This window comes from Pseudorca crassidens, chromosome 12 (genome assembly GCF_039906515.1).
Source record: "Pseudorca crassidens isolate mPseCra1 chromosome 12, mPseCra1.hap1, whole genome shotgun sequence".
Taxonomy (NCBI): Eukaryota; Metazoa; Chordata; class Mammalia; order Artiodactyla; family Delphinidae; genus Pseudorca; species Pseudorca crassidens.
Genome location: NC_090307.1, coordinates 51,342,375 through 51,358,295, shown reverse-complemented (window position 1 = coordinate 51,358,295; position 15,921 = coordinate 51,342,375). Strand labels below are relative to the sequence as shown.

Here is a 15,921-nt window from a genome sequence, read left to right as displayed (position 1 = left end):
GCCAGGGATTTGGGTGGGAGGAAGGATGAACAGGTGGAGCACAAAGGATTTTTAGGACAGTGAAAATACTCTATACGATATTATAATGATAGACACATATCATTAAACATTTTGTCCAAACCCAAAGAACATACAACAACAAGAGTGAATGCTAAAGTAAACTATGGACTTAGGGTGCTTATGATGTGTCAATGTAGGTTCATCACTTGTTTTAACAAAAAAAACCAAAAACGAACCACTCTGGTGGGGCATGTTGATAATGGGAGAGACCATGCATGTGTGGAGGAGGGCATACGTGGGAAATCTGTATCTTCCCCTCAGTCTTGCTGTGAACCTGAAACTACTCTACAAATTTGTCTTTCAAATACAAAAAATTTAAATAAATGGGCAAAGGATTCAATAGACATTTTTCCAAAGAAAAATGGCCAATAAGCATATGAACAGATGTTCAACATCACTAATCATTACGGAAATGCAAATCAAAACCAAATGAGATACCATTTCACAACCCTCAGGATGCCTAAAATGAAAAAGACTGACAATAACAAGTGTGATGAGGATGTGGAGAAACTGAAACCTTCATGCAATGCTAGTGGGAATGTAAAACGGTGCAGGTGCTTTGGTAATCAGTTTGGCAGCTCTGCAAAATACTAAACAGAGCAATGCCAAGTGGTGCAGCAATTCCACTCCTAGGTACATACCAAAGAGAAATGAAAACATACGTCCACGACAAAAATCTTGCACATGAGTGTTCAAAGCAGCATTATTCATAATATCCCCAAAGTGAAAACAACCTAAATGTCCATCAACTGATAGTTGGATAAATAAAATGTGGTACGTCCATACAATGGAATATTATTGGGCAATAAAAAAGAATGAAGTACTGATATATATTATAATCATGGATGAGCCTTGAAAACATTATGTTAAGAAGCCAGTCACAGAAAACCATGTATTATATGCTTCCATTTATATGAAATGTCTAGAATAGGTAAATCTATACAGACAGTAGATTAGTGGTTACCAGGGCCTGGGGGGAAGGGGTAATAGGGAGCGACAGCTCACGAGTACAAGATTTCTTTCTGGGATGATCCAAATGTTCTAAAATTATGTTGATGGTTGCACAAGTCAACATACCTGAACTACTGAATTGTACATGGGTGACTTGTATAGTATGTAAACTAGATCTCAATAAAGTGCCTATGAAAAGACAGCAGAGATATTCAAGTTTGGTACCACATGGCACATTCGAGTTAAGGAATGTTATTTCTCAACCTACCTCATCTAGTTGTTTTATACCATCTTTGCAACTGTACAGTGTTCTAGTAATTAATTGTCCTGATCTGAGTTTCAGGAAGGTATAAGAACTAATGTGGAACCTGACTGACATAAATCCTCAAAGGGCTGGACTACAGAAAATGGGCAGAGGGAATGGTATGCACAGAGGTAGAGAGGTACCTTTAAGAAAAGAGAATATGCTTCGATTATGTGGCAACAGGCTACAGGGGGAAATAGGGCAGACTTTCAGAGTTGCTATATGCAATCTCAGGGGTTCAGACTGTCCTGAAGGGAAGGGACACCTCTTAAAGTTTCCAGAGGAATGACTATCAGACTGCAAGTTACAAAAAACACCTGTCCACCCTGTGAAGAAGATTAAGAGCAAAAATTCTCAGAGTGTGGTCCCCAGACCTGTATGTAGCATCAGTATCACCCATGAAATTGGCAGAAAGGCAAGTTCTCAAGCCCCATCTCAGACCCACTGAATCAGAAATGCCGGGGATGGGGTCCAGCAACTTGTATGTTAAGCATTTAAATACAAGCGCTCAGGCAGGAGAAATCATCAGAAGAAGTTTTTATTCATTAAATCAGAATTAGAAAATAGAAGGCACCTGAAGAGACCAGTGGCTGGATGTCTAACTCGAGGAACATGAATGAAACACCCAAACAGAGAGCTCACCACTGATTTTTAATACCTCAGTGGGTAGAAGAGGTTTTAACTTTCTTCAAAGGTCTGTTGCAGTATTATTCTTATGTTTAGAAAAAACGTTTTTAAGCCGAACTGTGCTTCTCTATGCCAAAATTAAAGACCATCCTGCCAGGACTTCCCTGGTGGCCCAGTGGTTAAGAATCCGCCTGCCAATGCAGGAGACACGGGTTCAAGCCCTGGTCTGGGAAGGTCCCACATGCCACAGGGGAACTAAGCCCGTGTGCCAAAACTACTGAGCCTGAGCTCTAGAGCCCACGAGCCACAACTACTGAAGCCTGCGTGCTCTAGGGCCTGTGATCCACAAGAAGAGAAGCCACCTCAATGAGAAGACCACGCACTGCAACGAAGAGTAGTCCCTGCTCAACACAGCTAGAGAAAGCCCACGTGCAGCAACGAAGACCCAACGCAGCCAAAAATAAATAAAAAATTATATGTAAAAAGAAAAAGACCATCCTGCCCCCTTTAACAGTTTGTACACATACCAAAGGATTGTCATCCTCCTCTTCATCCCTCAGGATCTAGAATTCCTCATCTAGCCCTGAGAAGTCCCTGGTGCTTTCACACAAAATTCCAGCTCCAACCACTTTTCCCTCACAAGTTCTCCTTGCATCCACTGAATATGTGATTCTCCTCTGAACTTTCTGCCAACTCTCCACATTATTTACTATTCACTTAACATACTTAAGCCCTTACATTGTACAAGGTCCTCCACCCGTCAGGGAAAACACTTAGGTAATGAATACTGAAGGGATCTGAGAAAGTGCTGACAAAAATCAGAGCTGAGATCAGGATACTGACTGGGACATCCCTGGACATGGTGGAATTGAGAGATTAGAAAAAAAAAAAGCCATTGGGAGACAGCAGTCCAGGTAAAAAGCAATGAATATGTTCTCAAGCAGAGACAGTAAAAAGGATTTAAAGTGACAAGTACTTCAATGACCAATACAAATACTGCATAAGGAGGTTGTGTGAAGGAAGAGGAGCCGCATCTTAGAAACATGAAATTCCAAATATCTGAGTGGCAAGTAAGGAGCCAAAACATGCAGCTAAACAGAAGACCTGGACACCTGGAAAGAAGTATGAGGTCAAAGTACAGATTTCCAAATAATCCCCCAGGAGAAATAATGAAGCTTTAAGAGTGGATGGGGGCTTCCCTGGTGGCGCAGTAGTTGAGAGTCTGCCTGCCGATGCAGGGGACACGGGTTCGTGCCCCGGTCCGGGAAGATCCTACATGCCGTGGAGCGGCTGGGCCCGTGAGCCATGGCCGCTGAGCCTGCGCGTCCGGAGCCTGTGCTCCGCAACGGGAGAGGCCACAACGGTGAGAGGCCCGCGTACCGAAAAAAAAAAAAGAGTGGACGGGTTTCTTAGGGGGACAGTTTCAAGAGAAAAGAGAAGAGTGGTTTAAAAAACAAACAAACAGAAGAACACCTACAATGAAAGGTAAGGAAAATGAACAAGCACAAACAGATAGGCATCAGAAAAGCAGCCAAAGATGCAGCAGTAGTAACAGACTGTGTAGTGCCTCTTCCCAGAGAGATCAGCTCTGTTGGAGTGCAGCTATGGAAAATAGGAAAACAGAAACCTTGAAAATAGTAAACCACTGAGGAACTTTAGGAAAACATTCAGTTAACAGGTACAGTCAGGACCCAGACTACAAAGGATCAAAATAATCAGGTGCTAAGGAAGTTGAAAACAGGAAGTGTAGACACATTTTAATAATATTTTATAAAAAATGAGAATAAGGACAAGCATCTTGCTCAGAGAAGGTCTCCTTGCCCACAAGGTCTCTTCAAGAGCAAGAGGACACGGAGAATCAGGAGAGCTATCTCCAGGAAGTGGTCATTCATGATGTATATGACTATATTCAAAGACAGTACAAAAAAAGAAAAACACAGGACCCTAAGTGGCTCAAGCTAGCATAGTCATAATAACGTACACTCAGTATTTATTTAACCAAAATCTAGCCGTAGATTAAGAGAATGAGAAAAGTGAAGTGGTTTTAGTGGGGATTAAGGCAGGGAGAAACAAATAATCAAATGCTTATCTTCCAGTAGTAAGCCAACAGAAAATCTAAAATTAAAAAAAAGAACAAACACAACAAAAAACAAGAATCAGTGACATAAGTATATTATTTAGAAACGTGAAAGTTAAAAAAAACTGAAGTAACAGCTGAAAATAATGACATAGTTGCCTCTAGGAAAGTGTGACTCAGAGTGGGCAGGCGTGGAGCAAAGGTCATCAGTTTTTCATTTTAAGTCTCAGAATATCACTTGACATCTAAAATGAAATACACACGCACCTGTGTCTGTCATACAGAGTGAAGTAAGTCAGAAAGAGAAAAACAAATATTGTATATTAAAGCATATATGTGGAATCTAGAAAAATGGTACAGATGATCTTCTTTGCAAAGCAGAAACAGACACAGACATAGAGAACAAACATATGGATACCAAGGGGGAAAGGAAACGTATGGATACCGAAGGGGATAGGGAAGGGGATGGGATGTACTGGGAGATTGGGACTGACATATATACACTATTGATACTAGGTATAAAATAGATAACTAATGAGAACATACCATATAGCACAGGGAACTCTACTCAGTACTCTGTGGTGACCTAAATGGGAAGGAAAGCCAAAAAAGAGGGGATATATGTATATGTATAGCTAACACAACATTGTAAAGAAACTACACTTCAATAAAAATTAAAAAAAAAGAAACACACATGCACAGGCACATACACAGAATTTTTTTTCAAGAAACACCTAAGAAAAAAGTCTTAAAGATTCCTAAGACACTGCTAAATAGTAGCTGAAGTATGTAAGGCAGAGACATATGTTCAACTTAACACTTAAGAACTAGCAATATCTCCGAAATTACCACAAGAAAAGCCTGTTTCATAAGTTAATTGGGACTGGGCTTCCCTGGTGGTGCAGAGGTTAAGAATCCGCCTACCAATGCAGGGGACACAGGTTCGAGCCCTGGGCCAGGAAGATCCCACATGCCGCGTAGCAACTAAGCCCATTCACCACAACTACTGAGCCTGTGCTCTAGAGCCTGCAAGCCACAACTACTGAAGCCCACATGCCACAACTACTGAAGCCCGCGCGCCTAGAGCCTGTGCTCCGCAACAAGAGAAGTCACCGCAATGAGAGGCCTACGCACCATAACAAAGAGTAGCCCCTGCTTGCCACAACTAGAGAAAGCCCATGTGCAGCAACAAAGACCCAATACAGCCAAAAATCAATCACTCAATAAATTTAAAAAAAATTAATTGGAACTTCCAGATTCCACCTAGCATTTAGAAAGCTGAAAATCACTCCCACTCTAGTAACAAGGGGAAAAAACAGGTAATCTACAGAACTATACTTTTCTTGAACCCAAAAAATTAAGATGGCAGGGCAACCAACTAGTCTGAAATCTAAGGAAATTGCTTCAAGGCAAGCATGGGCTCACCTTGAATAGGTGTGGGAAAAAGATGGGACCTGCCAAACATTAACAGAATGAAAGAAAAAAAATCATATAATCACCTCAACATATGCAGAAAAAGCATTTGACAAGATTCAACATTCTTTCAGGAAAAAAAGTCTCAACAAATTAGGTAGAGAAGGTACCTCAACATAATAAAGGCCATATGACAAGCCAATGGCTAACATTATATTCAACAGTAGAAGGCTGAAAACTTTCCCTCATCACAAGGGTGCCTACTGTCATCACTCCTATTCAACACAGTACTGGAAGTCCTAGCCAAAGCAATCAGGCAAGAAAAAGAAACAAAAGTCATCAGAATCGCTAAGAATGAAGTAAAATTGTCTCTATTTGCACATGACATGATTTATATATAGAAAACCCTAAAAAGTCCACCAAAAGCTGTAGGATCTACTCAGTGAATTCAGTAAAGTTGCAGCATACAAAATTAACACACAAAAATCAGCAGCGCTTCTATACACTAACTATAAATTATCTGCAAAAGAAAGAAAACAATCCCATTTACAATACCATCAAAAACAATAAAATACTTAGGAATAAATTTAACCAAGGAAGTGAAACATCTCTACACTGAAAACCACAAGACAATTATGAAAGAAACTGAAGAGGACACAAATAAATGAAAATATATCCTGTGTTCATGAAATGGAAGAATTAATATTGTTAAAATGTCCATGCTACTCAAAACCACCTATAGATTTAATGCAATCCCTATCAAGATTCTAATGGCTTTTTTTTTTTTTAACAGAAGTAGAACAAATAGTCCAAAAATTTATTTGGAACCACTAAAGACCCCAAATAGCCAAAGCAATCCTGAGAAAGAACAGAACAGGAGGCATCATACTTGATTTCCAGCTATGGTAATCAAAACAGTATGGTACTCACATAAAAACGGACACAGAGACAAAAGGAACAGAATCAAGAGCCCAGAAATAAACCCATGCATATATGATCAACTGATCTTTGACAAAGGGGTCAGGAATACTTAATGAAAAAAAGACAATCTCTTCAATAAGGGATGCTGGGGAAATTGGGTATTCACTCATAAAAGAATGAAACTAGACTCTTATCCTACACTGCTCACAAAAGTTAGGGTTAGGGTTAACTGAAAATGAATTAAAGATATAAATGTAAGACCTGAAACCATAAAACTCCTAGAAGAAAACATAGAAAAAAGCTCCTTAACATGGGTCTTGGCAACAATGTTTTGGATATGACACGTAAAGCAAAGGCAACAAAAGCAAAAATCAACTGGGACTATATCAAACTAAAAGCTTCTGCACAGCAAAGAAAACCATCATAAAAAAGGAAAGGCAACATAGAAAATGCAACAAAATATTTGTAAATCATATATCTGATAAGTAGTTAACATCCAAAATATATAAAGAACTAATACAACTCAATAGCAGAAAGACAAATAATCCAATTTTAAAATGGGCAAAGGATCTGAATAGACATTCTTCCAGAGAAGATATTCGAATGTCCCAGGTACCTAAAATGGCACTCAACATCACTAATCATTAGGGAAATGCAAATCAAAACCACAATGAGATCTCACCTCACACGTTAAAACGGCTATCACCATAAAGACAACAGACAACAAATGCTGGTGAAGATGTGGAGAAAAGGCAACACTTGATGTTGGTGGCATTGTAGACTGGTACAGCTATTACGGAAAACAGTAAAGAGGTTCCTCAAAAAAATAAAAATTGAACTACCATAGATCCAGCAATTCCACTTCTGAGTGTAAAACCAAAAAAAAGAAAGGAGGAAAAGAAACACTGACCTGAAAAGATATCTGCACCCCCATGTTCATTGCAGCATTATTTATAATAAACATGGAAACAACCTAAGTGTCCCCTGACCAATGAATGGATAAAGAAAATATAGCGTGTGTGTATGTATATATATATGTGTGTACACACACACACACACACACACACACACTGGAATACTATTCAGCCATAAAAAGAAGGAAATCCTCCCATTTCCAAAAACATGGATGGATCCCAAGGGCACTATACTAAATGAAACAAGACAGAGAAAGACAAATACCATATGATCTCACTTATATATGGAATATAAAAAAATAAAAAACCCAAGCTCATAGTAAAAGAGGCCAGATTTGTGGTTACCAAAGGCTGGAGGTTAGGGGTGGAGGAATTGGATGAAGGTGGTCAAAAGGTACAAAATTCCAGTTATAGGCACACCTCAGAGATATTGTGGGTTCAGTTCAGACCACTGCAATAAAGCAAGTATTGCAGTAAAGCAAATCACATTAATTTTTTGGTTCCCCAGTGCATATAAAAAGTATGTTTACGCTATATTGTAGTTTATTAAGCATGCAATAGCATTATGTCTAAAAAAATAATGTACATACCTTAATTAAAAAATACTTAATTGCTAAAATATGCTAACCATCATGAGGCTTCAGCGAGTTCTAATCTTTTTGTAATAGTAACAAACACCACTGATCACAGATCACCATAACAAATATAATAAGGAAAAATTTGAAATATTACGAGAATTACCAAAATGTGAGAGAGACACAAAGTGAGCAAATGCTGTTGGAAAAACAGATTTGCTCAATGGGTTGCCACAAAACTTAAATTTGTAAAAAATGCATTATCTGAAGTGCAACATAGCAAAGCACAGTAAGGATACCTGTACTATTTACCTCTGTCTCTACTGTCTTATACACAATGCTTAACATTCCATAAAAAATTACCAGACACACAAAAAGCAAGAAAAGCAATCCACTGTCAAGAGACAAAGAGGTTAACAGAATGACAAAGAAATGATCAAGATGTTGGAATGATCAGATAGAGAATTTTGTTATGTTAAAAGGTCTAGTGGACAAGGTAGACAACATATATGATGAGATGGAGAACTTCAGCTGAGAAGTGGAAACTATAAGAAAGAGTCAAAGAAAAATGCTAGAAATGAGGTAAAGAATGCCTTCAATGGTCTCATCAGTAGACATCAGAGCACAGCTGAGGAAAGAATCAGTAAACTTGAAGACAGGCCAATAGACATTAGCTAAACACTAAGAGAGAAAGTGGAAGGGAGTGGGGAGGCAGTCAGAAAAGGGGAAAAGGAGTGGGGAGAAGAAATAGAACTGAGCACCCATGGCTGTGGGACAGTATCAGTCTGACAAATATATAGTAAGTTATTCAAGAATTTATATGAAGTACTTCCTGAATCTAGCAAAAAATAATAAAAAAAGGAAAAAAAAAGATCATGAAAACAGTATCTGCTACCATTTGCGCATGTAATTTGCCCTCACGAATGCCGTGTTCTGCTAACCATTTCCATAACTCTCTGCAGGTCAGCCTTCTCGACCTTGATCCTCTGAACTCACTCATTCATTACCATAATTGCAGCCGCCTGGCTTTTGATGTTTAAGTGCCACCTCCAGGCCTCTACTGTTTTAAGGTCCTATGACATCCCCCGTACCCCCTTTGCTATCAGTGAAGCAGGTCTGCAATGGCATTTCCAGATGGCAGCCCTAGACCTCAGAGGACATGGAAACAGTTTCTCAGTGATGTTAGGACCTTTTCCACCAGCGATTTTTCAGTGCCTTGGTAGATGATGTAGCCTTTAGGCCCCTCCATGGCACAAAATTATCTGGTATGATCCATATTCAATCCAGCCTGCCTGCTTATTTAAAACCTTCAATTGTCTGCAATGGCATTTCTGGCATTTTGACACCTATAACGGGGGCCATTGCTTTGTCCATGCTGCTAAGAACTTTCCAAATACACCTCAACTTGTACCATCAAAAGAAATCAACGATGCTCAGAAGCCAAAGACAGTTGCCCCAGTGAAAGCCACGATACCTTGTCCAGTTTCTGGGCCTGAGTCAATTTTGGACTTAGAACTATGTATGGAAGGAGAGGCCAGATCCTGGAAGGGAAGATTCTGCAACACCAAAGCAAACGTATAGTCATGAATCTCTCAGACCACCCCCCAGTGACCATTTATTCAAGTAGCTGTATACCAGGGAAAGGGGAAAACCCAAACATTTCACAAATTATTAAGTACAAGATGCAAGAGACTCAAAGTGTTATCTGGCCCCTCTGTTAGACAGAGGGCATGCATAGGGGTGAGATAATTAACAAAACCTGGGCCAGATCTGGCTCAGTGTAGGCACTGGGTCCACAAACACATCCAGAGGACACTGCCCCAGTCCCTGAATGTATAATTGGAATAGACATGTTGGCAAACACTCACATCGCTTCCTTGGTCTACAGTATAAAACAGCCAGATGGAAGGCTCTAGATCTGCGCTCCCCCATACCCTGGCCAGGATAAATAAAACCAATACCCCACATGCAGGGAAATGACAGAAATTAGTGCCACCCTTAAAATCCCAAGTATGCAGGGCTGATGGTCCCTACAATACTTCCATTTAATTCACCACTCTGCCACTACAAAAACCAGAAGGAATGTGGAGGATGACAGTGGACTCCCACAAGCTCAACCAAATAGCCCCAATTCTAGCAGCTCTGCCAGATACGAAATCTTGGCTAGAGCAGGTCAATACTACTTACACAGTACACAGCAACTGACCTGGCAAATATATTCTTCTCTATCCTCATTAGGAAAAAAAAAGACAGAAAACACTGCATTCACACGGACAACAGTATGCATTTACATTTACAGTTCTGCCTCAGAGCCATCTGGGCAACCTGCAGAAAACACCCTGGTTCACCCTGGTCCAACGATGTCCTGTTAACAGAACCAGATGAGCAAGAAGTGGAATGCTGAAGGCTTTAATAAGACACCTATGCTCCAGAGGGTGGGCAATCTTACAATTCAGGGCCTTTGTCATGTCAATAAATTCTCAGGGGTTCAGTGGTTTGGGTAATGCCCGGACATTGCCCCCAAAGTAAAGAACTTGCGCTTCCACCTTGCACTTCCTGAAACAGAAGGAAGCACAACGCCTGGATGGCTTCTTCCGGTTCGGGGGCAGCATATTCCACAACTAGGAATAATGTTCTGATCCATATGCCAGATGAGAAAGGATGCCTGAACACCAGGCTCCTTTGTCAAAGGACCAGCAGGCAAGAAGAGTCACCACCTTAGCAGAGGTAATTAAACTTGAACATCAGAAGAAAGGAGTAGTATACACAATGGGGACAATGAGAACTACATTTCATGTGCAGATGATGCACTTAAGGGTCTCTTGGTGTTCCCTTGTCCAATTTTGACAGTAAATGGACAAGTGTAACAACCCTGGCCTAAGAAGGGCATGATAACCAGGGGTTGAGACCTCCAGGGTTGAGGGCCTGAGTCACATCACCAAGTAAGCCCTGAAGACCAGACGTGCTAGCCAAGGGGAAGGGAATCCAGAACAGATAGTAGAGGAGGGAGAAGATGATTCAGTTGTGGCCCCAAGGTCAACTACAGCAATAGGAGCCCCCCAAGGTCAGCAGGTGCATTCCTTCTGGGAGCATCAGCTCGACTCCAGCCTCTGGCCACCCTTCCTTCCACAGGTGTGACCCCTTAGCACTTCGATAAGCCTGTTGCACACTAACCTCCATCTCGGTCTGCTTCCTCTGAAGCCCAACCTACAAGAAATAGTAATGTTTACACCTGTATTTCAGGGGTGTCATGTTCCATTAAATAACACATGTCAAGTTGTTTGGACAGTGCTCGACTCATAGCAGGCATTCAATATATAAGCATGAGAAATTGTATCCTAGGGAACAAGACAGATAAGCTTATGTAAACCCCAGGATTATACGTATCTTCTAGATGCCAGGTGAGAGATACATAATTCCTGAGACACAGAACACAGGAAGCATTGATTTTAGAGGTATGCTCAGCCTCACTAGAAGATACTAAGTGGAAACAAAGGTCAGTACTACAATCCAATTATTTACTATACTATCCCTATTTTCAACTGATTATAGAAGATGTAAAAACTGCAGAATTTGAACTGCATTTGAAAAATAAAGGAACAAATGCTTATTAATACGGTATCTTAAAATTCCGGTATATTAATTTTTATTAAAGAACACTAGGGGTCGCTAATGGACCAAGAAAGCCCATAGGTCCCTCAAAGTTTTGGGAGCTGCATTTTATTTATTTGAAAGGATAAGAATTTAAAGTGCTTTGTAACAAACCACATGCCTTTTCAACTCATCATTCTATTTATTAAATCACCACCCTATCATATTTTAAATTATCTTCATGGTAAAAGATCACATCAGAACAGGATAATTTGATTCTTTTCATGAGTACAATTAGAAATTAAACTTTTGCAAAATTCAATCATGTTTAGATACTGAGCACACACATTTTTAACGTTTCCTGTGTGGCACAACCATTTAGCTTCAGCTAATACAAGCGATAATATGTATGCTAATGTTCAAATCAAACTAAGGCCTCATTTAGCATGGTCTTATGTTCGAAGTTGAAGAAAATAGCCAGATATGCAAAGAACCGAGCGTAGATTTGATTTGATCTAGGTAATTGATCTAGGTAATTACACAGATGGTAATTATGCAGTAAGACTTGTGCTCATGGAAGATACAAAAAAAGTGAAATGTATAAATTCCTTGGGAGCAAGATGAATATGATCTACTGGTGGTGAAGACACATACAACAATAAACTGTGATACAAGGTAGAAGACGAATGACAGTGCTTGTAATATTCTTGGGAAATCTGGAAAAGGACAGCTGCGTTCCACCTGCAGGAAGTCAGGAAAGAATTTATGGAGACAGCATTTGAGCTGCTCTTTCAAGAATGGGTTGACATGGGCCACGTGAAAATAGACGGCCAAGAACTCTCCTAGGTACATAGAGAAGAATGAGAAGTGCAAGGCTATAAAGGAAAATAGCAAGTAGCTCACGCATGAGTCAGGCAAATTAAACTATTTGCAGCTCATTTTTGAGCCTCCCCCGCACCGACCCCAGAGTCAAGCATAGCAATTAACCCACTACCTTTATTTTTTTTTAGTATAATGGGTATTTTTTTCTCAACTTTAGTGAGACTCCATATCTGGTCCACAAGTATCAACATATGAACAAACAGACCCAACAGTGTGAAATGTACTAATTCAAACATGCTTAGCACACACTTACTGGGTTGATTAATAATTTATATGAAAATTGGTTAAATCTAATAATTAGAATAAAAAGTATAAAATCATATAAATTCATTCTTGAACCTGTGATAAATGCACATAAATCTTCCAATTATGGGATTATAAAATAACCTTTAGGGAGTATGTTAGACTATGGTTAATCACAACAAACAAGAAATACACCTTATGTCATAGTTAATTTACCAGATCATTCAAATAATCAAAAAAAGTATCAGGAAAGAGGGGTGAAGCAACTTTTGACTATGGTGGCATAAAGAGATCTGTGAACTGTAATCCTGAAAAAAGAGTATAAAATTGGACAAAATTACAAAACTACTCATATCATGGTGCTGGATATCGACTAAAGACAACAAATTGAGAGGCATACTCAACAGGAACTAGAACTTCAGGTAACAGGAGTGTTTAACCTTCCAGCCACAGGCTATGGCCACACACCCTCCGACCCCCGCCCCCCCAACCCCCTTCTCCAAGAAGTCTGACCAAACCAGGGCTGGCAATGAAAGCCAGTAGCTTTGCCAGAGGGAAATGACTTGATTTGGAGCAAAAAAGCAGCAAATTCAGTTAGGAAACAAATGGAAAAATCTACAGCACGAGGCGCCTTTTCCCATTAGAGTGTATTTGCTTTCTGTCCGGGGTATAACAAATTACCACAAACTCAGCAGCTTAAAACACCACAAATTTATTATCTGACAGTTCTGTACTTCAGAAGTCCAAAATGGGTCCCACTGGGCTAGAATCAAGGTGTGAGCAGGGCTGCTTTCCTTTCAGAAGCTCTAGAGGAGAACTCACTTCCTTGCTTTTTCTACTTTCCAGAGGCTGCCCACACTCCTTGGTCCCCTTTCTCCATTTTCCAAGCCAGAAACATTGCATCTCTCTGACCATTCTCTCCGACCATTCTCTCCTAGGCACATCTCCCTCTCATTCTGACTCTTTTTCTGCCTCTCTCTCACACTTTTAAGGACCTTTGTGGTTACACTGAGGCCACCAGATAATCCAGAATAATTTTCCTCTTTTAAGGTCTGCTGATCAGCAACCTCAAGTCCATCTGGAACTTTAATTTCCCCTTGTCATGTAAGCTAACACAGCCACAGGCTTTGGGGACTAGGATGAGAACGTCTCTGGAGGGCCATTATTAATGCCCACCACATGGGGCAAATGGCAAAACAGCCTGGAAATGAGAGACCCAAAAAAGGACAAGGTAAGCTGCCCATACATTCCTGGCTGACTGTGCAGGAGAAACAGGAGAAGGCCCCACAGAAAGCAGAAGCAGAGGCAGAAGTGAGGAATGGCTGCTCCCCAACCTACACACAGATCCATCAGCAGAGGGCAGAAGCTCTATGCTTCTGAGTATTCGGGCAAAACCTCTACCCAAATACTGGCTGACCACTAAGCTATGTAGATGCAGGGGTGAACTCTAGGAAATTTAGTCCATTTGGGGTGTCATAACAAAACCACCACAGATTGGGTGGCTTAAACATGATTTACTGCTCACATTTTCGGAGGCCGGGAAGACCAAGATCAAGGCACAACAAGATCTGGTGTCTGGTGAGAGCCTGCTTCCTGGTTCACAGATGGCCATCTTCTCACTTTGTCCTCACATGGCAGAAGGGGCACGAGAGCTCTGGGGTCTCCTTTATAAGGGAACTAATTTCATTCACAAAGGCTCTATCACCATGGCCTAATCACCTCCCAGAGGCCCCATCTCTAATACCATCACTTTGGGATTTGAACATATGCATTTCAGGGGGATGCAAACAGCCAGTACATAAGAGAAACTACGCTAAAACATTAAAACAATTTTTTTTTAAAAAAGAGCAGAGATATCCGTAGGCCAGACACATTCTATATTTCACAGATGAAGGCCAGACAAGTTAATAAAAAATAATAATAACCTCAAGGGGAAAAGGTCAGAGTTGCTAAAATTATATTATATACAATGTCTAGTTTTCAAAAAAAACTTGGGAGACATGCAAAAAAAAAAAAGGGAAGTATGACCCAGTCTGAAAAAAGCAGGTAATAGAAACTGACTTTTAATGGGCCCATATGTTGAATTTAGCAGATAAGAAGTATAAAGTTATTATAAATATGTCCAAAAAGTTTAATATCCAAAGGGATAAAATACCAAAGAATATTTGTAAAAAACCAGAGAAGGCAGTAAAAGAGGAACTAAGGAACAAAAAACCTGAGACATATAGAAAACAAGTACAAATAGAAGACGTAAATCCAAAGTTGTTAACAACTAAATGTGACTAAACTAAATCAAAAGGAAGAAATTTTCAGATGATAAAAACATACAACTGAATTATATGCTGCCAACAACAAACACACATTAGATTCAAAGACACAAGGAAGTTGAATGTAAAAGGAGAGGAAAAGACAATATAAGCAGTAACTATAAGACAGCTAGATTGGCTACATTAACATAAAAAAAATAAACTTTCTGGTACGAAATATTACTGAAGGCAAAGAAAGACATTTCATAATGACCAAAAAGGTCAATACACATCAGGAAGGCATATCCCATATAACATATCCCACATAATCCCACTATAAATGGATATGCACCTAACAGAGCCACAAAATTCATGAAGCAAAATCTGACAAAATTAAAATATACAATTCAAGAATTATAGTTGGAGACATCAATACCTCACTCTCAGTATTCGATAAAACAAGCAGAAAATCAGTTAAGGATAAGAGAACTGAACAGCCCCATCACTAACTTAACCTAATTTACATTTATATAATACTCCACCTCAAAGTAGACTACATTTTTTTCAAGCACTCAATAAACATTCTGTAGGATAGATCAAATGCTATACTGTAAAATAATTCCTAATACATTATAAAAGAATTTAAAATACATTCTTCAAAACACAATTCAAAGTAAGTTACCTGATCACAAGGGAAATTAAATTAGAAATCAACAATGGAAACAAATTTGGTACATCTCCAAATATTTGGCAAACAAGATACTTCTATATATACCTGTGGGTCAAAGAAGAAACCACAAGGAAAATTATAAAATAATATTAATATTATTAACAACCTTATGCCAACAAATTAGACAACTTAGGTGAAATGGAAAAATATCTAGAAAGAAAATAACCGAAACTGACTCAGGGAGAAGTAGAAACTCTGAACAGATCTATATTAAATAATTAAATTGATTTAGTAATTTAAGATCTTTCCACACAGGAAGTCTAAGCACAGATGGTTTCACTGGTGAATTTTATCAAATATTTAAGGAAGTAATAATCTTTCACAAGCCTTTCGGAAAACAGAAGAGGAAAGAACACTTCTCAACTCATTCTATGAGGCCAGTATTAC

General features: G+C 39.5%; 1 protein-coding gene across 11 annotated transcripts in view; it reads right to left on the bottom strand.

Annotated features, from left to right (window-relative positions):
- The window catches only part of OSBPL1A (oxysterol binding protein like 1A), a 237,814-nt gene that overhangs the window by 176,529 nt on the left and 45,364 nt on the right, over positions 1-15,921 (bottom strand). For 9 of the 11 annotated variants that reach the window (XM_067699463.1, XM_067699459.1, XM_067699456.1 and 6 more), the window contains one exon: positions 7,036-7,143. The exons of the other annotated variants lie outside the window; for them this stretch is intronic. In XM_067699463.1, the coding sequence (XP_067555564.1) occupies positions 7,036-7,143 (108 nt within the window). The remainder of the gene's footprint in view (positions 1-7,035; positions 7,144-15,921) is intronic. 11 annotated transcript variants of the gene reach the window in all.